Genomic DNA, 24,327 nt, shown 5'->3' on the forward strand with positions numbered 1-24,327 from the left:
TTGTATGGTGTCCGGGGTTTGAGACTGCGCGGGGCCAGCCAGCGAAAACGGAGCAGGCCTGGATGCGGCCCACATGCGGCGCCAGGGCCTCGGCCTCCAGGCGGCTCCCTTCCTCCTCCGGCTTCCTGCCTCCGCCGCACCGGTTCCTCACCCCCCCCTCCTTCCCCCCCCCCCGTTCCGATCTTGCTCATCCCGCTGACCTTGGGAGCCGCGATGCCGGGCGGAAATGGAGGCCGGGGCTCCCTGGGGAGCTGACTTGGGTCCTCCCACTCGTTTTTTCATGTTGCACCTTCCCCTAAACAAGGAACACCCCTGAGGCCCATGCGCTGAAACCTCCGCCCGGTGGCTGGCCCCGAACCGCCCCACCTCTCTCGCATCCCGGCGCGGAGGTCACCACCCCTTGAAGAACAGGTTGAACCAACGCACATGGGTGCAACCTCGGCCTGGCCTTTTACCTCCACCTTACTAAAGCAGCCAAAGATGAAAGGGGTGTGTGCGTTTGGACTAGGAAGAAGGGTAGATGAGAAGGACGGCTAGTTGGGAAAGGATCTTTCCACTCTGTCAAAGCCCTTTGCCCTCTTTTGAGGACTTTAGGGGTGGTGTTAGGAAAGGACTCCTTGTGTCACCTGGCTCCAAGCTCCTGCCGACATTGGAGCATCCGTGAATGATGTGAGAACTGTTTTCTTGGGCGCTGTTGCTGTTTCATACCAAGCAAATGCCTCGGCATGGATGACTAAACTGGGGCGTCGCAAATGGGCATGTTGTGGTGCATTGTTTTGAAACCTGGTCATTCAAATTGTTGGTTCCCCTGGTATGAAACTAGCACTTGAAGCCCTCATAAAAATAGAAATGGAAGACATTATTGCTTTATAATGCTGCAGTCTTTCATCTGAGAATTTCGGAGGACTTGAGATATTTTGTTAATCTTCACTGCATCCTTTGGAGGTAGTATCAAAATTTGTGAGCTGGATGAAATGGAATTGCCCTCAGCAATGAGGCTGAGGATTACTGGGAGTAAAATCTCAGAAAAATGGGCTTCCTGTCACCTTACCGGAAGTGATTTACTATTATATAATTCATTTCTCTGCGTGAAGGCTTTAGTAAAAATATAGGTTTAACCATATAGTTTAGTATGTTACCAATTTGTACTGAAACACCATATAATTTAATTGGCCAAAGTATTCTGGTATGAAAACAAATTGGAAACCTATTCAGTAGTTTCATTTTGCTCAGTTCCTGATGTTGGGGGAGAATCTGTCCCTCAGACGTCTACTAGAGCCCATTTATTTACAGTCCGTTCAGAATATTCATTAACTACTAGCACTTCTGTTTGTGGGAACTTTTATTTATTTATTTGTTTGTTTTGTTTGCCTGGTTTCTTTCACTAAAACACTCAAGAATAAGTGAGAGAATGAAACAATGTTCACATTATATTTTAACTGTATTATTTGTATCTCATTTTCAACTCTTCAACAATAATTGTAACCATGGGATATTTTGGTTACATAAGCAAATGATATTGAAACTGAAATTATTGAATAAGTACCTTAATGGCAAAGAAGCATGTATTTAGGCTTAAGATTTCTTCCCCAAAACACATGCAAGTTAAATTAGTCTTAACTGTTCCTGTGAATAACTTTTTGTTGTCCTTTCTCAAAGGCATATAGAAAGTTGGCCAAGGAATACCACCCTGATAAGAATCCAAATGCTGGGGACAAAGTAAGTTTTAGATATTTGTGGTTTTGACTTTATATCTTCTGAGGTGTGTTTCACTTTTACTCTGGATGGTTTCTTTTGAAATGAAAATCTCATATTTATGCCAACAAAACCAGGTCTTATTGACATGAGGAGTAATGTAGTGGAAACACTTTTTTTTTTTTTTAGGAGTTAAAGGTGGTAAGACTAGAAGTAATTATAATCAAAAAATGGTAGCTTCTAATACTTTGGACTTTAAAGCTGTTTTAGGGTTATTATGTACATAATTGTTGGCTCTTGAATTCTCCTCTTCCCCCCCCCTCCCCCCCATCATCATAAAGTAAATGCCCTTGTCCTTATGGCATTTACAGTCTATGGTGAGACATTAAAGGGGAATGGTCAATAATTCAGTGAGTGGAGAAAAGGCAATTCCTAAAATAAGTTACAGATAGCATGAGTAAAAGTAGAGAGACATGATAATGTAATATAAAAACTTATTACAAATGTCACCTTGAGTTAATCACTTAAGTTTTCTGGGCCTTTAATATGTAAAATAATAACCTTGGACTAGGTAATATCATCTTTATTACCATGATACTAGAGAGTTGATGTTTTTTTTTTTTTCCTTCTAAAAGCCTGAGAAGGCAAATGTAATACAGAGAATTCTAAAAAAAATTAGAGGAGCCAGGTTCTAATCCTGTCTCTCTTCCAATAATGAGAGAAACTCTAAAGGACTCATAAGATTCTTTCTAGCACTAAAACACATTTGTTTTTATTTTCTTTTGTAGTTCAAAGAAATAAGTTTTGCATATGAAGTTTTATCAAATCCTGAGAAACGGGAGTTATATGATCGCTATGGGGAACAAGGCCTTCGAGAAGGTAGTGGTGGAGGCAGTGGCATGGATGATATTTTTTCTCACATTTTTGGTGGTGGATTGTTCAGTTTTATGGGTAATCAAAATAGAAGTCGAAACGGTAGAAGAAGAGGCGAGGACATGATGCATCCACTCAAGTGAGTATTTTTTTTTTAATCCAATTGTTATCACTAATATACTCAATTGAGAATTTAAAATCATTTCTATAGATTTTAATGTATCAGAAAAAAGGTTTTTTGTTGTTTTTTTAATGCCCCTCCATGAAACTTAATATTATGAGAGTGAGGTACTTGACTGGATTTTAGTTCAGATTTTGATCTGTTTACTTTCTACATGTTGGAAGGTGCTTTTTTTTTGGTAAGAGTGCTTCTGAGGCTACTTGTCGTGCAAACTAAACTTTGGGCTGTTTTGTTAAGAAGCAATTAAATGTTTGTTTGAACTTTGGTTAGAAACCATCAAGTTGGGGGATTTTCATCTGAGAGTTAGTTTTGTTTACAAGTAGAATCACAGATTATTTGATCCTTAACATAAGTCCTAAATTGGTTTCTGGTAGAGTATGTTGGCTTTTAGCCTACACTAACCTGCCAGCATATGATCAGTTTCTGACCTTGATCTTACAGTTGGAATCTAAAAGTCCTCTAAGATTTGAAAATGACTGTTTCACATTATGTAACATGGAAGTTTTTATTACTTGTTAAATGTTTTGTGGACCAGCAATAACTTGAAGGAAATTCTGAGTTTCAGAAAATTAGGCACTGGCATTATCCAAATGTTTACATCTAGCTTTTACATTTGGATTTTTAAAAAAAACAACCAGAAGCTTTTATGAATTTAGTCACTTTTTGTCTTTTATCTTCAAAAATACTTTTAAAGGATGTTTTTGTTTTTTATTCTTTGGGCGCAACCTTATGAAAAATCCAGCCCTATTAAACTTCATTTTAGTCTGTCAATATAGTGGTTTAATCCATCATCATCAGTCCCTGGTGTCAAAATGATTGAAAATACTGTATCTCTTGGTTTTGTGCTTCCCTTGCATTTTCTTAGATCAAACCATTGTATCTTTATAGCTTCCAGATTTGAAACTAGGATTTCTTTATCTCTTGGATCTTGCCTTTAGTTGTGATATTAAGGTAATTTGGAGTGCTGTGGTTTTGGAGTTTGCTTTTTTGAAATGACTGAAAATACTGTACCTCTTAGTTTTGTGGTTCCCCTATATTTTCTTAGAACAAAACTTGTACCTGTTTAGTTCCAGTTTTATGACTAGTAACTCTTTGAACAATCTAAAATATTGAGTTTCCCCATCAGTTGTAATAGTAAAGTTATTTAGAGCCAGAAGAACTTGGATATATAATATATCTCTTTGCCAGGTTTTAAATTTACCTTTAAACCATTAGATATTTTCAAATATGAAGTATTGTCTGAGCTGTAGAGATGCCATCAACTAGAAATGTTGTTCAATGTTTGATCCACGAAGTCCCTCTAAAGTCCTACTTTTTCCTTTTTCAGGGATTTGTGGTGGTGATCTTGGGTTCTCTAGTTCAACTGTAGTGGGTTCTGTTTAAGCTACTTCAAGACAGATTGTTGTGATGACCATTAACATTGTCTGCAGAGTGATTGATTTTTCAGTCTTAAAAACTGACAGTTCATCAAAAGATTGTAAAGTATAACAGGAAATAGTTGTTAAAGACTGTTTCTCGTGTATTTATAAGTAGTTTTTTTAACCAAATGCCCATTTATAATTATTTTTGAGATTTCATTGCATAAAGGTTTATAAAAAACTAGCTTGAAATTGGCTAGAATAAAGATTGTGGAACTTTAGGTTTATTTTGTTGAAGTTATATCTACTATAGTCTTCAAAGGTTTCTTTATTTGAGTGAAAAACATTTATTAGATGTTTACTTTATGCCTAGCACTGTACTAATTTCTGAGAATAAAAATAAAAATAAAGTTGAAGGCTATCTCTTCCCTCAAGGAATTTACATTCTCATGAGAAGTGGTAACCAAAGAAGGTATTTTTGGTTTGAGAAGCCTCAGGGATATTAAAAAATAAGAAATATATTGCTCTTTCTAGAAGTAATGAGATTATTCATTTGATTACCATTCTCAGAGTAAAGGGAGGACAGTGGTTGTAGGGGCAGATGGCAAAAGTGGAAGGCCTTAAGGATGGTCTTCAGCCACCTACATTGACTCATCCACCAGGACAGCTCAACACAGTGATTTAAATCTCTTGGTCCTTTTTGGCTCCGGTTATAGTACAGCATTTGCAATATGCTCTGATTGCAATTTGAGAAGGTATTCCCTTTTTCCTTTCCTGTGCTTTGGTTGAAAAGAATTGGAAACACAGGAAGTAGAATAAATTGCCATCTTTTTGTTTGATTTAATCTGGAGGGTGATTCTCTTTGTATCTGCTATATTACTGACTTAAATCCACTAAGCTTCCCATATCTGAATATGATCAGACCCCTCCACAAACTGCCTGGCTACCAGGCTCTCCTCCAAGCAATAGTGGAATGTTGTTCCTGTCAACAGTGCATTTAGAGGAACAGAAACCAAAGAGCTCTTGGCTTTATACTATGGTATATGAGAAGTCCTACTTAACATTTTACTGATAGTAAGAAAATCAGCTTCTTTATAGTCTAACCACAAAAATAAACTGTCAGTTTAATTGTTTTTAAAAGGTTTCCTCATACTATAAAAAGCTTTAATGCAATTAGATACAAAAACACATTTATTGTCTATTTTCAGGGTGTCTTTAGAAGATCTTTATAATGGCAAGACCACCAAACTGCAACTTAGCAAAAATGTTCTTTGCAGTGCTTGCAGTGGGTAAGTGTGTATTTTTCTTTTGTCTTATTAGGAAGATTTCCTAAATTCATGCTATTGTAAAAATAAAGCAGTATTTAAAGATGTTTTTATTTTCAAGAAAGCAGCAGCCCAGTATAAAGAAGTTTACAAAACTATGAAAAACCAATATGAATCAAATACACATTATATGTTTAAAATGAAGTTGAAGAACACTTTGACTTATTAAGTTTGTCGTGAAGTATGTATAATGGCCTACATTAAGAAATCTGCCTCATCTTTAGCCAAGGTGGCAAAACGGGAGCTGTTCAGAAATGTAGTGCATGTCGTGGTCGAGGTGTACGAATAATGATAAGACAGCTGGCTCCTGGGATGGTACAGCAGATGCAGTCTGTGTGCTCTGATTGTAATGGAGAAGGTATGCCAACATTTCTTTTCCTTTCCTTTGCTTTTGTTGAACAGGGTTCTAAACAGCCAATGAAAGCCATTGCTTTCATTTTGTTTTATGTTTCAGTGTTTTTATTCACCTATTTGCCTATAAAATAAGAAACAAATAGCTTTAGTACTAACAGGAAGAATGGATAGTACTGTAATCCTTTCTTTATAGGCTAAATAAATGACAGTATTACCATGTTTTCTAAACTAAATGAGATATTTCATCTCTAATAAGATGGATGATAAACAGTTCTATTTCCTTCTTGAAATACAAATCCTAGAATAATTTCACTCTTCCCTTTCATTTTAAAGGTTATTTAATGGAGTGGGTGAAAGCATATTGAATCAGTTAACATTTAGATAAGTGAAGGATTTAAAATTAGTTTTTACTTCCAGGGAAGGTAGAGATGAAATAAAACTTTATTAACTATGGCTAAAATACTTGGGACTATGGGATGATAAGTATTTACCCACTTCCTAAAGAAGAGGTGATGAATTCAGGTTAATTGTTGAGACATTATTTTTTTGGGAATGGCCAGACAGAATTTGTTTTGCTTGACTTTTGACATTTATTACAAAAGTGGTGGGCTGTTTTTTTTTTTCCCCTCTCTTTTTCTAGGGTTGGGGCAGAGGTGTGGATGGGATGAGGGACTGTAAATGGATTTTTTCATCAAAAAATTGTATTTAAGGGGCAGCTGGGTAGCTCAGTGGATTGAGAGTCAGGCCTAGAGACAGGAGGTCCTAGGTTCAAATCTGGCCTCAGACACTTCCCAGCTGTGTGACCCTGGGCAAGTCACTTGACCCCCATTGCCCACCCTTACCAATCTTCCACCTATGAGACAATACACAGAAGTTAAGGGTTTAAACAAAAAAAAAATTGTATTTAAAAAATATTTAGGGTTACTGATTTGTCCATGATAAAAATTACATGAAGGTAGGTAGCTTTTTGGTGGGGTGGGGTAGAGATCCATAAACCATTGGGAACTGAGGATTTTCTGTTTCATACATATCATACTATTGTAATAACCATCTGAGTAAGTAACTGAATCCTCAGTGATAAACAGTAGAATGGTTCTTTCTCTTTGATAGCCATCATGGCAACCTTTTAACACAGACTGTATGTGTTAAAGAGACCCCAGGCAAGAAGTTGGTGTTTTTGTTTTGAAATTCCAACAAAAAGTCTATGTGTGTCCGCATGCACGCGCACACACACTCATATGCTTCAGAAAATACTGTAATGCATTTCATGACCTCAGCAACCCCTCCCCCCCTCCCATCTTTCTAGGAGAAGTAATTAATGAGAAAGACCGTTGTAAAAAATGTGAAGGAAAGAAGGTGATAAAAGAAGTGAAGATTCTTGAAGTCCATGTAGATAAAGGTATGAAACATGGACAGAGAATTACATTTACTGGAGAAGCAGACCAGGCCCCAGGAGTGGAACCAGGCGACATTGTTCTTTTGCTACAAGAGAAGGAGCATGAGGTAATTTCTTGAATTGGTATAATTAAATTTTTGACACTTCCGTTCTTTCTCTTAACAAATTGTATTGATGATGGCAACCAGATTACTTTGGTTGAGCCTAAAGAGAGAAATTGGCAAAATGGTTCCTCTTAGGAAAATGTGGATGGTGGTTTAACTGGCTTTGGTGCTTATAAGTAGATGCTTAATTATTTTATATTAAATTGTGGGTGCAGTATAAAATAAAGATACTTTATGCTCATTTAGCAGCATTTTTAAAAATTAAGTTAGTAATGCAGGAATGAAACCTTAAGTTCCAGCTTGCTTCAAAATCTGGTTTGAATGAGACTTGTTTGCATTATTAGACTGAGACAAACATGTTTAAGTAGGAAGAACATTGCCTTTTAATGGCAGATGGTTTACCATAGGATTTTTGCTTGGTAAGCAGATAAAGCAGAAAACAAAAGAGAAGGATGTGATCAAGATTGGCCTGTGTTTTTGTTTTTGTTTTTGATTTTTTTGTTTGTTTATTTAAAACAAGAGAGTGGTAAAGTAAATTGCACTATGAAAACGTACCTGTTTTCTTTATTTTACTTTTTTCTGCTCAAATCATTAAAAAGAAATTGAGCAATTGTTCAGAATTGGGATATTTCATCCTCTGAGGAAACCAGAATATTTTTAACTAAAACATGCAGTAGCCATTTTTTCATTATTGATTTACTAGCAACAATAGCACACACAAAATCAGACAAATCAAAGGGTGATTTCTTTCACTGAACCCTTACCTTTTAACAATGCAAATGTGAGTTCATGAACAAAGAAAATTATTCCATTTTGTGGCCACTTTAGACCTTACCAAAATTTTGCTACCTTTGGCCCTGGTTCTGATTTCACTTAATGATTCATTTCTTCATCTAATTCCTTGTATGCTTCATAGTATTAATAGAACTTTAATTCTCAATCTGTTACTGTATCAGAGATTTAGTAGTCATTCTCTAATTGTTAGACCTATGAATTGATCTAATAGCAGATTTAAATGAAAGAATGGGGTAGCAAATGGACAGAGATTAAGGAGTAGCAGATTCTAGAGATCTGGTTCTACTATACTGCCTGTAGGATGAGGGGGAATTCTCCTCCCTATCCTGGGGGCCTCTCATTTCTTTATAAAATAAAGGAGTTAGCCTTAGTAATAACTGCTTTGTGCTTTAAAATGACAAGATAAGAGTATATATTACCTATATCCCTCCCCAGGTTAATATCAAACCAGAGGCTTTGCATGGATAAGTGATGTAAAAGCTAGAAAGGAGATATAAGGAGCAAGAAAGATGCAGATCTGAGGAATGGGCTATATATCTCACTTCATTTATCCCTTTCCTTAAAGGAGTTATTGGTTTTAAGTAGAAGATTTAGTAAAGTTTAGGTTGATAAATGTTAATGTACAAACCAATTAAGAGTTTCTGGTGTATGTGTAGAAAGAATGTTTGGCACTATAAACAGTATCAACAAATTTCATATCTGTACAATATAGGGGCAGCTGGGTGGCTCAGTGGATTGAGAGCCAGGCCTAGAGACTGGAGGTCCTAGGTTCAAGTCCGGCCTCGGACACTTCCAGCTGTGTGACCTTGGGCAAGTCACTTGACCCCTATTGCCCACCCTTACCACTCCTGGGCCAAGGACGGTCCCTAGCCCTGATGAAAAAGGAGGAGGGTTGGGCGTGGGGCTAGCAACCCCACCCTGTAAAAACTACATCTGCTAAAGAAACTGCAACCTAAAGTAGGGGCAGCTGGGCTAGCTCAGTGGATTGAGAGCCAGGCCTAGAGACAAAAGGTCCTAGGTTCAAAACCCGGGCTCAGACACTTCCAGCTGGGTGACCCTGAGCGACTGTGACCCATTGCCTACTGGTTGTGGCCCTATGCTCCTAGAATGGAGTCCCAGGATAAAAAAAAAAAAAAAGAGAGAGAGAGAGAGAATGATAGTGTTCTCAATAGTAATAGGTAATTTAAAAGAGGAGAGTTTGGGAGAAAGAGCATGAGTTCTGTTTTGGACATTCCGAATTTGAGGTGTCAAAAGGACAGGGCACAAGTTTGAGATGTCCAAAAAAGCAGTTAGTGATAGTAGACTAAAGATAGGACTAAAGGCACAGATCTAATAATCATCTAAATGTAATAGGGACAGCTGGGTTGCTCAGTGGATAGAGAGCCAGGCCTAGAGATGGGAGGTCCTAGGTTCAAATCTGGCCTCAGATACTTCCCAGCTGTGTGACCCTGGGCAAGTCACTTGACCCCCATTGTCCACCCTTACCACTCTTCTGCCTTGGAACCAATACACAGTATTAATTCCAAGATGGAAGGTAAAGGATTTTGTTTTTTGTTTTTAAAGAGTGTCTAACTCATGGAAAGTCACAGACCAAAAACAAAACATGTTAAAACCAGTGGAAATGCGTGTTGGCTATGGGGGGGGTGGGGGAGGGGCAAGGTCAGGGAGTGAAGGGGAAAGTAAGAACATGAATCATGTAACCATGGATAACTTTTCTAAAATATAAAAATTATTAAATAAAATAAAATAAGGGCTTTAAACTAAACATAAATTAATAAAAGCTCTTATTTTGCCTCCCCCCAAAAAAAGAATAAAATAAATTTATATAAGTCTTGGCTTAGAAGACAAAAATGCCTTTAGTGCCATGGAAGACATGTATTATCACTTATGCACTAACATCTCTTAGTATTCTTCTATAGCATCACCATAATTCCCTACCAAGTCTACTGTCAGAACATCAGATCATATATTCTATGAGATTTAAGATGTGTTTTTCTTCATCTGCTATTTTGTTGCATGTATTACCATAGTATAGATAAGTCAAGAGCTGGCTATGTTAGGTATTTGGCTTTCCTGAGCTCATGCAGCAGGCTATGCTTTTGGCCAAGAGAGATTGCTTCAAATTTCTTAATACCACATGACTCACTTCTCCAGTTTATCCTACTAACAGAATAAACTGAAATAAACAACATTCTTTTTCAGAATATGCATATGATAACATATTTAATCTATAACACATTTAATAATATAATAAAATCCCGGTTTACTTTCCAGATGATATGTGCTTTCACATAAAGTTCAAAAGCTACAATTTAAGTGAAGACAAAAATAAAGTTCTTCAGACTAGAACTCCTATATTGTGTGTTGTACAGATATGAAATTTGTTGATACTGTTTATAGTGCCAAACATTCTTTCTACACATACACCAGAAACTCTTAAGTGGTTTGTACATTAACATTTATCAACCTAAACTTTACTAAATCTTCTACTTGAAACCAATAACTCCTTTAAGGAAAGGGATAAATGAAGTGAGATATATAGCCCATTCCTCAGATCTGCATCTTTCTTGCTCCTTATATCTCCTTTCTAGCTTTTACATCACTTATCCATGCAAAGCCTCTGGTTTGATATTAACCTGGGGAGGGATATAGGTAATATATACTCTTATCTTGTCATTTTAAAGCACAAAGCAGTTATTACTAAGGCTAACTCCTTTATTTTATAAAGAAATGAGAGGCCCCCAGGATAGGGAGGAGAATTCCCCCTCATCCTACAGGCAGTATAGTAGAACCAGATCTCTAGAATCTGCTACTCCTTAATCTCTGTCCATTTGCTACCCCATTCTTTCATTTAAATCTGCTTTTCCCAAAGCATTAGCATTCAAGATAATTTTTTTCCTAAGTAGTTTTATCTTATGCCTAAACGCTAAAAATACAGCAGTTTTCTAACATTTTTCATATTTCACATCTGTTATAAGAGGCATTGTAAAGTAGTGCATAAAGAGCTGGCAAGAAGACCTGGATTCAAGTTCCACCAAGTTCAAGATGAATACATACTCCATGTATTTTAACTCTGTGCCCTTATAACTCTTCAGAAGTATGAACTGAAGAGAAGGGGCTAATCATAGTTGGCATTTGTTATATATAGTTCCCTAAACCAATACTATTAAGTCCTGTCCCTAATATTATAGATAAACTAGACCAGTTATAACTTTGTCATAATGAGAGAATGGGTTCGGAGTTGCAGATCATCTTCTGAATTGTTTTTTTGATGACCTGCTTGTAAATCTGGTCTACCTATATTCCCATTTAAAATGAGGGCCTCTAATTCATATCCTAATCCAGAGAACTGGTGGATATTTCAGACAATAGGCTAGTAATGAAGATCATTTTAGTACCCTGATGGCAAACCTATGACAAGCATGTCAGCACTGATACGCATAGCCATTTTCAGTGATATGCGGCTGCATACAGAGAAGTATGTTATTTAAACTATAAATATCATGAAATTATGGTATTTTGTATTTTTCTCAAAGTGACACACCACCCAAGTTATGCTTGGTTTTTTTGTTTTTTTTTTTTTTGTTTGGTTTTTTTTTTTTTTTTGGTGAATTTTGACACACCAAGCTCAAAAGGTTGCCCTTCACTGTTTTAGTGGGTTTGGAGATTGCATCTTTTGGTGGAGAAAGCACTGGACTTAGAGTAAGAAAAGGTCTGGATTTGTAAGTTAGAAACTTAACTAGCTCTGTGACTAAGGAGTTGTCATTTTAGCCTTCCTGAATACGTTTCCTCTTATAAAATGAGCATAATAATGTCTGTAGTACCTACTTCATAAAGTTGTGAGAGGACTAAATAAAAACGGATATAAAGTGTTTGGTAAACATTACAAGGGAAATGTTAGCTATTGCCATTTATTTCAGTTTGTCTTGAATTGTCTTATGTTGATTAATATATACCTATTTACTTAGAGCCAACTCTAATTAGGGTTTAGAGACTCTTGTTCATTTTTCTCCAAAGTTGTAAAATCAAATATGTACAAAAATTTGGGCAAGGCAGATAATTAACTTGTTTAATATATAGCATACAAATTATTAATAGCTAGTATTTATATAGCTCTTTTTTGAGGTAAGTGCTATCTGTTGCTCTCATTTTACAAATTGGAAAATAGACTGAGAGTGTTTTGCTCAGGGTCACACAGCTTTTAAGTCTCTGAGGCAAAATTTGAGCTGTCTTCCTGACTTAAAGTTAAGCATTTAGTGCACTATGCCAACAAGCTCTTTGTATATGTTGAGATTTTCAGTTAGCATGATAATATATTGGTGGTACTTGGTTAAAATGAATATCTTGCATTCCTTTGGCAACAGACTAGACTACTTATATTCCACATTTATATTATTGCAATGGCCTTCTTGTTGACCTATCTGCTTTTTTCTTCTTTCAGTTTGTGTCTTACACCATGCCACCAGATAAATCTTATTAACATACCAATTTGTTCTCTCACTCATGCTCAGAAACATTTGATTTCCCACCAGTTCAAGATAAAACTATTAACAATTTTTCATGGCTCTACCCTGTCTTCTTTAACACATTGTTCTACAAGCAGTGTGTTCTTAATAAATTTCTCCAGGCACATCTTAATTTTGTCTTACCTTCTCTTACCCTTTATCTAACGAAAATAGCCTATCCTAGTCCCTAATCCTGTCCATTCTTTTAAGAGATGCTATCTATGAAGTTTTCTCTTTCTAGCCTTTGTTGATTGCCCTTTTCACTTCCTTCATTATCTGAATCTATACCACACAGTTTAGCTTTTATAGTTATACATTCTTTTTCTATATTTGTTTCAGGTCCATTTCTTCTTTCCTAACTCCTACCAAAGGATTGTGAATTTTTCAAGGCAGGGCAATGAGTCACATCCTGTCCCTACTAATCTCTACTGTAGCTTGAGCACAGATATAGGTGTTGAACAAATAGTTGTATCCAGGACCCCCCAGGTCAGGGAATCTGAGAAGACCTGGCATAGGTCCTGTTATAAAACAAAGTAAACAATAGCAAATATAGCCCCTCACTACTTGCTTCAGTACTGTTAACTTCTACCTTCAAACCTGAACCACTTTTTGTCAGAGCAGTAATGAGCTCAGGCTGGATCCCAGTATGCTTAACCAATAAAGATACTTGCTTCAAGTCCTGCTTCCTACCCTGGACAGTTTATCATCTCTGAGGACAATAGGCAAAGAGGTGCTGGTTTTTTAGCATCTGGGATTTTGGTACACTGAACACCATGTTAACTAAACATTTCAGAGCATTTTCTTCTAGCAGTCTCAACCTTTGTATATTTTCAGAGAGTGTAGTATGCTAGCCCATGATTTCTATAATGGAACAGTCAAGTTGTTTCCTTTTTCTGTCTACAGGCTTTCCAGAGAGATGGGAATGATTTACATATGACACACAAGATAGGACTAGTTGAAGCACTGTGTGGATTTCAGTTCACATTTAAGCACCTAGATGCTCGTCAAATTGTGGTGAAATATCCACCTGGCAAAGTAATCGAACCAGGTATTTTGTTTTAAAGACCTAATAATTAGATGTAATCCTGTTTTTAATGTGTTAATAACAATATGTGGTTTTACAACTAGGCAAATCTATCTGGAGCACATTACTCTCATTCTTTTTCTGACTAAAATGTTGATGTGTATTTTTCTTTTTGGATTCTCAAATATAAAGGCTGTGTCCGTGTAGTTCGAGGAGAAGGAATGCCTCAGTATCGTAATCCCTTTGAAAAAGGTGATCTTTACATAAAGTTTGATGTACAGTTTCCTGAAAACAACTGGATTAGTCCAGAGAAACTTTCTGTAAGTATTTTACCAACTCATTTAAGTAGTATTCTAGCATTTATATCATTAATGATACAAGCTGGGTTTTATTTGATAGTCTTAGTTGCTAAATTTACAATAATGCCAAGATTATGAAAATTTCTGCTATCTTTTCATGATTTACTTATTAAATTCTGTATTTGGGAGCATTTGCATTATCACTTGATAGAGTTCTATACTGGTAATGACTAAATTCAAGGTCAGTAGTCAGTCCCTTTATATTTAGCAGTCTGAGAAGACATTTCCATCTAGATTTTGTCCAAAGGATAATCTGAAGCATTCACCTCAAAGAACCTAACAATTCTCTCTCCCACTTTTTTGGTGAAGGAACTTGAAGACCTTCTTCCAGCTAGACCTGAAGTTCCTAGTGTGATTGGTGATACAGAAGAGGTGGATCTTCAGGAATTTGACAGCACTCGGGGGCCTGCAGGTGGTCAGAGGAGGGAAGCTTATAACGACAGCTCTGATGAGGAAAGTAGCCATCATGGACCTGGAGTACAGTGTGCCCACCAGTAAACATTGCTTTAAAAAAAGAAAGAAAGAAAGAAAGAAAGAAAAGTTGCACAAGAGGAAATACTTTCCAGTTTTGCCTGATTTGTTTTCAGCGATCCAGATGGATTGTCTAAGCAATCCAAATGAACTGATGGACATCTATTGCTGTATGTGTAACTTTTAAAATTGGTTATAGTATCTACAGAGTGTATAATTTAAACTAACCACAAAGCTTTACATCTTCATTTTGACTGTTCTGTAGCAGAATAAAGCACTTGAAAGGAAAAACAAGATTCCCTTTCACATGGGTTCTAAGTTTCAGTACTGGTATCTGTGCTTGATTTTTACAGTTGTGTAGATTTTGTTTCCTATTTTAAATTCAAATCCTACATTGTAAAGTTTGTGTACAATTTGTCCCGAGGCTTTGTATTTGGCTGCACTTGCATAAGCTGCTACAAATAGTTTAAAGAATTTCATAGCCTGTATCTATCATTTAGATGCATGGTCAATGGGCTTTGCACACAATGGGTTTGGAGCTGAGTGGGAACAATGGAAAACTACATTGAAAGTGGTTGTAAAGTTTTGGTGGGGGGGGGGGGGTTGGTTTGGTTTGGTTCAGGTTTTTTTGGTTTTTTTTTTTTTAGTCATTTTTTTTTTAAGCCATCTTGTGAAAGTTTCTGAACTAAGTAATAAAATCAGTTGGTGGAAATTATTCCTGGGTGTCACATTTTTAAAGGGATGCACACACATTGAGAGGAAAAAAAATTTCTTCTGCTTCTTAAACAGCCCTTTAAAAAGACCCATTGGTGTAAAGTTTTTGTGCTCTAAGCACCTGCCCATTTTGTAGTTATAAATGACAAGAGTTGGACATTGGTAGAAACAGGCTTTATTGATATAAAAATGACTTTGTAGTGTGTGTCAGCCAAGGATAGCTAAGTTATATAACCACTAAAGTCTTGATCCTCCCAGCAATGCTGGCCAGGCTAATGCCTTTCTATATTCCCTTTTTATAGGGCTCAACTAAGGTTACAGCAAATCAGTAGTAGAACCATGTCTATATAGAACCTATTACAGTGCTGTATTCATAAGTGTTAAGTAAGTTAATAATGATCTGTCTTCCACTTTCAGTTGAGTATTTGAAACTGGGGGAGCAATGATTGTTACTAGTATTTTAGAAAAGTAAGAAGGTTAAATTGGTGTAAGAGAAATCGGGTAAAACTATATACCATGAAGGTGTAAAAAAGTGTTTTGAAGTTATTATGTTTCTGTTCTTTCTTCTCTTTGATCTTTCCTTTACTCCCAAGTAGATGTTCATTGAACATACTAATTTGAGGGGGAAAGGTAAAAGTCAAATTATCTATTACATCATTTAATAGCTTCTGTAAATGGGATACATAGGAAAGGAGGTGAAACAAAGCCAAACTATTGAATTATGTGTTATGCCATCCATTAGCCTGGCTAACCAAGACTTTGGGTTAATTAATTCCAAGGTCTAGCAAAACCTGAAGGAGTGAAAATTTCAGGGAAAAATTCCTGACAATAATCAGGGCCTATGAGACTTAAGTTATTACCCAACAACCTCCACTGTACCAAAAAAATAAAACCAGCCTTGGCTAGAAATCAACAAAATAGTTTTTGTATCCAAGGTTACTTCCCCAAGCACTGAACAAACAAAATACAGTGACTTAATATTAAAGTTTGTGGCCTTTCCAATAAAGGTTTATAAAACAGTGTTTCAGTGTAATCTTTCTTTCAGTCTTCTATCCAGTTGAAGCTAAGTAGTTTGAAAGACAAAGAATAGCTTTAGAACTTGAGGTAGTATTTTACTTTAAGCCTATGGGTTTATTTATAAGATTTGAAATATCAGGGCATGAACAAAGATGGTTTCTATGAATTACTTTGGTCAACCTTGAGAATTAATTTTCTGTTGTTTCCTCAAAAGCAGTCTATGTCCCATTTTTCCCAGGTCTTGCCTTCTCCTACATTAGTGTGTATTCCCGGAGGCCATTCCCCTCACAGCCCCTCAAAGCCCAGTTGTCCTACCTTTAATCCTTGGTTTATTTATTTCTTCCTAAAAGTAATCTAAATTCAAGTCAAGAGGCATTTGTTGATAAATCCTCTATGCCAGGATGAAATAAACCCTATCTTCAAGGAGTGTATATTTTGTTTACCTGCACTTTTCCCTTGAGCCTTACCTAGAGCACTTTGCTCGTTTTCTTTCTTAACTTTGTGTTTTATAATTTAAATGTGAAGAGCACTATATTTGAAACTAGAAGACCTGAGTTCAGATCTAGACCGCTACTTAATCCCTGTGGGAAGTTGGACACAGTTATTAACCTTTCAAGGCCTCTCTTTTTATGAGGGAATTGGACTAGAAGTAGGGGTAGGTCCCTTCTGGCTCTGGGCTCCTTGATCATAAATTCCTTAAAGCAAAGGACTTTTCCCATCTTTGATTCTTAATGTTTTGCCCATTGTGGACACTAATAAATGTTTTACCGAGTTGAAAGCACCTGCCACTTCACACTTTGGCATAGCCTCTTAAGAATATAGAATGAATGCATTATGGTGTTCCTGCCATACTTGGGTATCTGCATAAGATTTAGCAGTAATTAATCAAAAGTGATCATTGAAAATTTAGGTAAAGAAGACAAAATGACTGATTTTTATAGTATGTTACCAATTAGAGTATGACTTAAGAAAATTAATGGAAGAAACTTCTAAAATAAAATTACAAATCCAAAATTAACAGTTCAGGCAAGCTGGCCAGTATCTTCACTAGAGTGATCTAGAAGCTGTTTTTTCCCACAATGAGCTCTGGGAAAATGGGATTAACCAATTCTAGACATGGCACATGCTATTTCAACTTACAATTTGTCAGATCAAGTTACAACTGAAATTATCTGATCCTTGGACCCCACCCAATTCTCTTCACTAACAGTGGAGCTTCTCTGGAAGCATCTTCACTCATCTCATTACTGGATTTGTGACATTTCACCATCTCCCATCTAGAATTTGGAAATTTTAGGGTACTGAAATAGCACTTGACCTAGTTAAATCCTCTGCATTCTCATTAAAAGCACTTGAACTTCAAGGGAATATACTGTTTTAATTCTTTGTTATTCAGCCATATCAATAGTGTCCCAACTCTTCATGAGCCCATTTGGGATTTTCTTGGCAGATACTCCAGTGATTTGCCATTTCCTTCTCCAGTTCATTTTACAGATGAGAAACTGAGGCAAAGTGACTTGCCCAGGGTTATACAACTAGTAAGGGTTCTGAGGCCAGATTTGTATTCACAAAGGTTAGTCTTGCTGATTTCAGGTCCTGTATTTTATCCACTATGCCACCTAGCTGCCCTTGCTTTATTTCTCAAATGTATATTAATATAAAATGTACATTAGCACTCAACTATGAATATTGTTTATGATAAGCTGAAGGCAATGGCAAAACATTTGATCGTTTCAAGTGGAAAAGACTAGTAATTAGGTGAAATCCTGAAGCCTAGGTAATATACAGGGTACAATTATATTTCTGTTTCTCTTTATCATCCAAAAGTTCAATTAAGCTTCATTTCAGATAGATGATTATTTAAATAATTAAGTTTGGAGAAGAAATGTAGTGCTAACTGAAAAAGATCATTTTTGACAATACGGTCTCAGCCTGTCTTCTATTGTTTAGGTATGAAGTTTGCAAAAAAAGAAACCATTCTGAATTATTGGTTTTATACTCAAAACCAGGGCTTCAAGGGAACTAAAGGCAAATAAATGTCTCAGCCTTGAGAGCAAAAAATTAAGGAGGGGACTTGGTTAGTCCAAAGATATTTTATTTTTCCAATTACATGTAATAGTAATTTTTAACATGTTTTCCAGAATTATAAGATCCAAATTGTCTCCTTCCCTCTCCCAATTCAGAGATGGTAAGCAATATATCTGGGCCATACATGTAATATACCCTTACATACTGGTCATTGTTGAAAGAGCACACTCATACAAAACCACAACCCCAAAACAAAACTATAAATACACTGCTGTGAACTATAGTATTCTTTGATCCGCAACTATCCAACTCCAACAGTTCTTTTGCTGGAGGTGGATAATATTCCCCCTCATAGTACGGGACTAGATTAAATTCTAACTAGGTTGAGAACTGTCGATAGCTTTCAGTTTTTAAAGCCAAAGAACCCAAATTTAGGACGCGGCTTTAGGGAAATAGCCACAGAAATACAAATTAGGATGGTTTAGAGTCTGAAGAATATTACACATTATGAAAGGCAGCTGCTAGTAGATTTTTTTTTCAGTAAAACCTGGCAAAAAAACATTGATCTCAACTGCATGTCTCAAGTTCCCCAAGGTTCACTGTACAAAGTCATACTCACTACTTAAAAAACTAAAACTGGCTCATCTTTGTGAGTACAAATCTGATTTTGCGTCCAATATTCTATGTTCTGTAGCAGTGGCTTAGTAACTCACTTCCACAGATGACCTCTGGAAGAGAATTTAGAAATCATTAGAAATCAACAAACTTTTCTGATGTAGGAATCCTTATTTGTCTTAACAAGTTGTCATCCAGCCTCCACTTGAATACCTCCAGTGAATGGAGAACTTGCTTCCTGACAAGGCAACCCATTTCACTTCTATATGTTGACAAATTCTGCATTAATGTTGAACTGAAAGCTACCTCTTCACTTCTCCCCATTAAGCCTAGTTTTAGGAGATATGCACAATGACTAATCCCACTTACATGTGGCAAACCCTACAAATATTAAAGATACCATCTCCTGCCTAAATTTCTCCAGATGAAGGATCCTCAAGTCCATCATGAGACTATTTGTAAATAAAAGATTCCCCTTTATTTTCATTGAGGGTGAAAGAGTTGAAGGAAATTGAGCCTATCAGCAGTGTTATAGGCTGATTTAAAAAATAAGAAAGAAAGAAACACCTTAGAAGCCCATTTGTAAGACTGAACTAGCCCTTTCTCTACAAAATTATGATGAGGCTCTCTTGTCATTATAGACAGTGTCCTGATTAAGTCAGTCCACATTGACATTTTAAAGTTCTTCAACAGTTGGACAGTGTCAGAATAAACAAAATCATTTTAAAATGCTGGATCTAAGAAAGGTAATACATACTGCTAGCAAGACATGTTCTTTTCCCCTGCTTTGGAATTAACTTCTGCTCACCAGTAGTTAGCATCTGGCCATTAGACATTCTAATCACAATGCTTTCCCACTACCATGGCACATAGTGCCTACCTCCATGGGAACTAATGAACTTGCAGGATGATGCCAAGTGGATACCAAATTCCACATATATAACCTTAGAAACATGAGAGGCAACATGGCAGAGGCCAGAGGGGAACTTAGAGCAAGACCCAAGTTCAAGTCCTACTTCTCATATATGTGTGATCACTTGGGAATGTCCAGATGCTAAATACTACCACACGCCAAAGGAAGCTAGTATCTATTAAGCTGTATGTATTTCTTCTTTTAATTTCGCATTTTAAACTACCCTTTGGTTTATTCTCAGACTCTTTCCACTGCTGACGAACCTTGAAATTTCAATGTGGAATTACTTAATCAGGGCACGATCCATAATATCAGGAACCTCATGATAATTTTGTGGAGAAGAGGTAACCAGTCTTGCAAATGGGTTTTCAAGGATGTGGAGGGGTATGTACATACATATACACATAAAATTGCTTGGGACATTAAGAAGTTAAGTTACAATTGTGTAGATGATTTGCTTCAGTGGAAGAAGTTTTCCATACCAGGAAATCCCCACATCAATGAAATCACAGCCTCAGGGGTCCCCATATCTCCTTATCCTTATTTTTTAAGTGAAAGTATTACCACATATTACAGTATAAAGAAGAAAGTGTATGCAGTGTCCCTGCCCCCCATCTAAATAACAGTATATACACTGATATATGATAAAGAATAAGAATTCAGACAAGTAACCCCCTCCACTAAAGCAGAGGATATTGTCTTAACAAAGGGTCAAAATTAAACCATGATGCTGCATGATTTCTATTGACTGCAATGGAATTAAATTGCTAGTGGCACAACAATTTCAACATGAACCGTATCAAGGAAACAATGAAGCAAGAGGTTAGAGATCATTTGTTTCAGGGGACCTTGGAAAGGGAGAGCAGAAATAGGAGTGCCCCAAGCCTCCACCAAACAGCCCCCAGGACAGCCAGGCCTCCCACCTGGACGCTTAGCCACTCCTGGCCAGCGGGATATTAATGAATGGAATGGTTTCAAGGCAGCCTGGAAAGTTTCTTTTCTGGAAGTACAGGGTTCTTCCCTTTGGTCTGCTGAAAGGGATCTTGAAGGAGCTGCCCCCAAGGAATCTTATGGGAGCTCTGTCTCCTCTAGCTAAAAGACATTTATTAAGCACCCCCTATGTGTCACACCAGCAACCTAACTGAAGCAAAACAAATTAAGAAATGAAAAAGTCGCAGCCAAATCCAAAAGAAAGAACTAAGAAGGGGAAGACTCGAGAAAAAGAGAACATCGAACAGAGGATTGTGTTTTAGGAAGCTAGGGTGACATCCTAAAGGTACCTGTCCTGGATGGAGACAGATCTGGCAACAGAGCACTGGCAGGTTATTTCCTGGGTCAGAGGGTTCAAGGATTACCTAGGCTTCATTTTATCTCAATTTGGATGAGATGCAACTACCAAAATGCACAACTCAAATGGAGAAACTTTGATTTCTCATTCTTTAAGTAGCTCTCTGGGAACTAAAGTGACTATATAATCAAAAATAGGATGCGGCTGGGTAGCTCAGTGGATTGAGAGCCAGGCCCAGAGATGGGAGGTCCTGGGTTCAAATCTAGCCTCAGACACTTCCTAGCTGTGTGATCCTGGGCAAGTCACTTAACTAGCCCTAACCACTGTTTTGGCTTAGAACAAGTATTGATTCTAAGACAGAAGGTAAGGGTTTCAATATATATATAAAATATATATGAATAAATATACATATTTGAATATATATGTCCCTCCCCACAAAAAAATATATATACAATCAAAAATAGAAGTGTTAGGCAGATAGGTGGCACAGTGGATAGAGTGCCAAGTCTGAAGTTAGGAAGACCCATTTGCCCAAGTTCAAAGCTAGCCTCAGACACTTACTAGCTATATGACCCTTGGCAATCACTTAACCCTGTTCTTCATCTATAGTTTGCCATTTCCTTCTCAAGCTCATTTTATAGATGAAATGGCAAACCGCTCCATTATCTTTGCCAAGAAAACCCCAGATGGGGTCATGAAGAATTAGACATGACGAAAATAACTGAACAAAATGGCCCAAAATAGGATCATAAACACTGGCACCCACATTCTAAGGCCACAAATCCACATGGTATCTCAGACTTAGTCCCTTGGAAATAGGGAAGGGAATAGAGCCAGGAAAAGAGACCTAAAATCAAGAGAACCTGGTCATAATCTTAGCATTGTCAACTAGGGTTGCTACGTGATATTTTAAGGAATCTTAAACCTTTAGCGATAAAGAGGGCCTTAAAGATTAGTTAGTTCAAGGTTAGCTAGGTGGCACAGTGAATAGAGCTCAAGGTCTGGAGTTGGGAGGACCTGAGTCCAAATCTGGCCTCAGATACTTCCTACCCATGTGACTGTGGGCAGGTCTCTTAGTCCCAGTTGCCTAGCCCTTATTGCTCTCCTGCTTGGGAAATGACATTAAAACAGAAGATAAAGGTTTAAAAAAAAAAAATTAGCTAGTCCAACACCTACCAGAACCATCAAACCCCTCTGTAAACTATGGCCCCTGAGTACACAGTATATCTCCCTCAGTATGGTAGAGAGAGTTGTAGGTTGGTATTCTGGTCCCTAAACAACTGGGAAATAAATAATATTCTAATATACTGCCGGTTATAACACTGAAGTTAGTGCACTGAATGCAAATAGGGTCATTTTGTAGATCTGGAGAGAATTGTTAGCTTAACCTTGCAAGCCCCAAATTTGGACTTTTTTTTAAAACCTAATCTTGTTAACAACAAATATTGCATTTTACAAACCTTAAAGCATGATATTGATGCGGCTATTACTATTATTATTTGGCTCTGTATGTTCTGCCTCTGACTAGGGGACAGATAGAACAAGAAGGAAAGGAATACAAAGAAACAAGCTGGTAAATCGCCAACACTGATGCTCTGACCACTCACTCTCTTAACAAAGCTATGAATTTGAATTAGTAGTTAAATGATAATACATGTATAACCCAGATCAAATTGCTTACCATCTCTGAGAAGAGGTTTGAATCTTATAATTGCAGAAAACATGTTGAAAATTGTCATTACATGTAATTGGGAAAACAGAACACCTTTGAATTAAAATTCATAAAAAGATCAAAGCCGGATACTCTCCTGGTTTTCAGAGTTTCAAAAGGAAGAAAAAAGAATTAGCAGCTAAAATGGAATAGTATTTGGAGAAATCACCATTCTATTTTCATTCTCTGATTCCCATAACCAAGACAGAATTGGGTCCTGTCATGCTGTTCGCACTTCTCTTTAAAGAGGACCAATGACATCATGGAAATGATGTCTTCCCTTGTGTGTAAACTAGATTTAAGTGAAGCACATTCGCACCAAGTCATCAGCCTTACTCTCTCTCTTCCAGTCATTCAAGTCCAATGAGAAGACAAAAGTCCAGAGAGCTGGTGACAATCCCTGATGCAGAGGATGACTTCGCATCTTCGACGCCTGACCAAGCTCTGAGCGCTCCACAGCACGTGCTTTGGCCTCCTTTATGGCTTTCAGAACAAACTTCTCATCTGTCCATTCACATGCTTGGGGTCAACATCCACCCTAGCTCACTGACCAGCTGGAGGCTTGTCAACTACCTTCAACTACCTGGTTTAGCCCAGCTGCAGAGATGGCTTTACCCAGTTTTGCCGGAGTGGGGCTGCTGTCCATGCTACAGCATGAGCATTAGGTGAAAGGTAGGCTGATGAGCAGCACCGAAATCGGCTCAGCAAGCCCTCACCTCAAAGGCACCAGTCCTGCCTGAACACCTTGTACCCCCCAGGTCCTGTAGTAACAACCTAGTTTTCATCCCAACCTTAAACCCGTGCATATCTCTTCCCTCTTACCTAGAGCTATTCTTCTGGACATCTTTAGAAGACAATACAAATGACATCATCTTGGCTTCTTTAAAAAAAAAAAATGAGAAAAGGGGCAGCTGGGTGGTTCAGTGGATAGAGAGCCAGGCCTGGAGTCAGGAGGACCTGGGTTCAAATCTTACCTCAGATCCTTCCTAGCTGTGTGACTCCTGGACAAGTCAATTTTACTCCCATAGCCTAGCCCTTATATTGGTGCCAAGCGAGGAAGTAAGACTTAAAAAACAAACAAACATAAAAGAGCAATGGGAAAGTGAAGTCAAAGAGGAGAGAAACCCAAATTAGGGTGGTAAATGTTCGTGTCAATTCAAGACTACCTGGGGAATGCATACTCTTTGGAAACTGCCTTAATCTCAGGAACAGCTGTTGGATCATCTTGGTGCAGCGGCCTGTACTCCCTTGCCTGTCCGTCTCATCCAGCCCAAACTCTGGAGCTTCTGCCCAGCCAGGGGCTTGTCCCCTGTGGTGGCTGGACTCTGACAGGGAGTTGAAGGAAGTGAAAGGAGAGACTGGGAAGTATGTATTTTGAGAGGATGGGAGAAAAATTAGAAGACTAGGACTTGATTGGCAGTAAAAACTTTATGGCAGTATTAGGGACTGAACTAGACCTCGGAAACCATTAAGTCTACTATCTTCATTTTATTGATGGGGAAAGAGAGGCCAAGTAGGTGAAATGACTGCTTCAAGCCCACCCAGCGGGCACTGAGGAGCAGCTCTTATGTCAGGCCTGACCCTTAATTTGAAGGTAGATC

The 24,327-nt window shown here is 37.6% G+C and overlaps 1 protein-coding gene across 3 annotated transcripts in view; it reads left to right on the top strand.

Annotated features, from left to right (window-relative positions):
• DNAJA2 (DnaJ heat shock protein family (Hsp40) member A2) overlaps window positions 1–23,286 on the top strand; it is a 27,678-nt gene extending 4,392 nt beyond the window's left edge. Inside the window, exons 2-10 of one of the 3 annotated variants that reach the window (XR_006505466.1) lie at window positions 1,660–1,719; window positions 2,484–2,707; window positions 5,316–5,396; window positions 5,657–5,790; window positions 7,093–7,289; window positions 13,490–13,634; window positions 13,803–13,930; window positions 14,279–14,610; window positions 23,077–23,286. Coding sequence is in view for 1 of the 3 variants with exons in the window: in XM_044664176.1 (XP_044520111.1) it covers window positions 1,660–1,719; window positions 2,484–2,707; window positions 5,316–5,396; window positions 5,657–5,790; window positions 7,093–7,289; window positions 13,490–13,634; window positions 13,803–13,930; window positions 14,279–14,467 (1,158 nt within the window). In the remaining 2 variants the exon portion in view is untranslated. Of the gene's footprint in view, window positions 1–1,659; window positions 1,720–2,483; window positions 2,708–5,315; window positions 5,397–5,656; window positions 5,791–7,092; window positions 7,290–13,489; window positions 13,635–13,802; window positions 13,931–14,278; window positions 16,176–19,968; window positions 20,092–23,076 lie in introns of those variants that run through there. The other 2 variants (XR_006505465.1, XM_044664176.1) reach the window with 2 other exon arrangements.
• Window positions 23,287–24,327: the final 1,041 nt, after the last annotated feature.

Source organism: Gracilinanus agilis, chromosome 2, assembly GCF_016433145.1.
Source record: "Gracilinanus agilis isolate LMUSP501 chromosome 2, AgileGrace, whole genome shotgun sequence".
Classification (NCBI taxonomy): Eukaryota; Metazoa; Chordata; class Mammalia; order Didelphimorphia; family Didelphidae; genus Gracilinanus; species Gracilinanus agilis.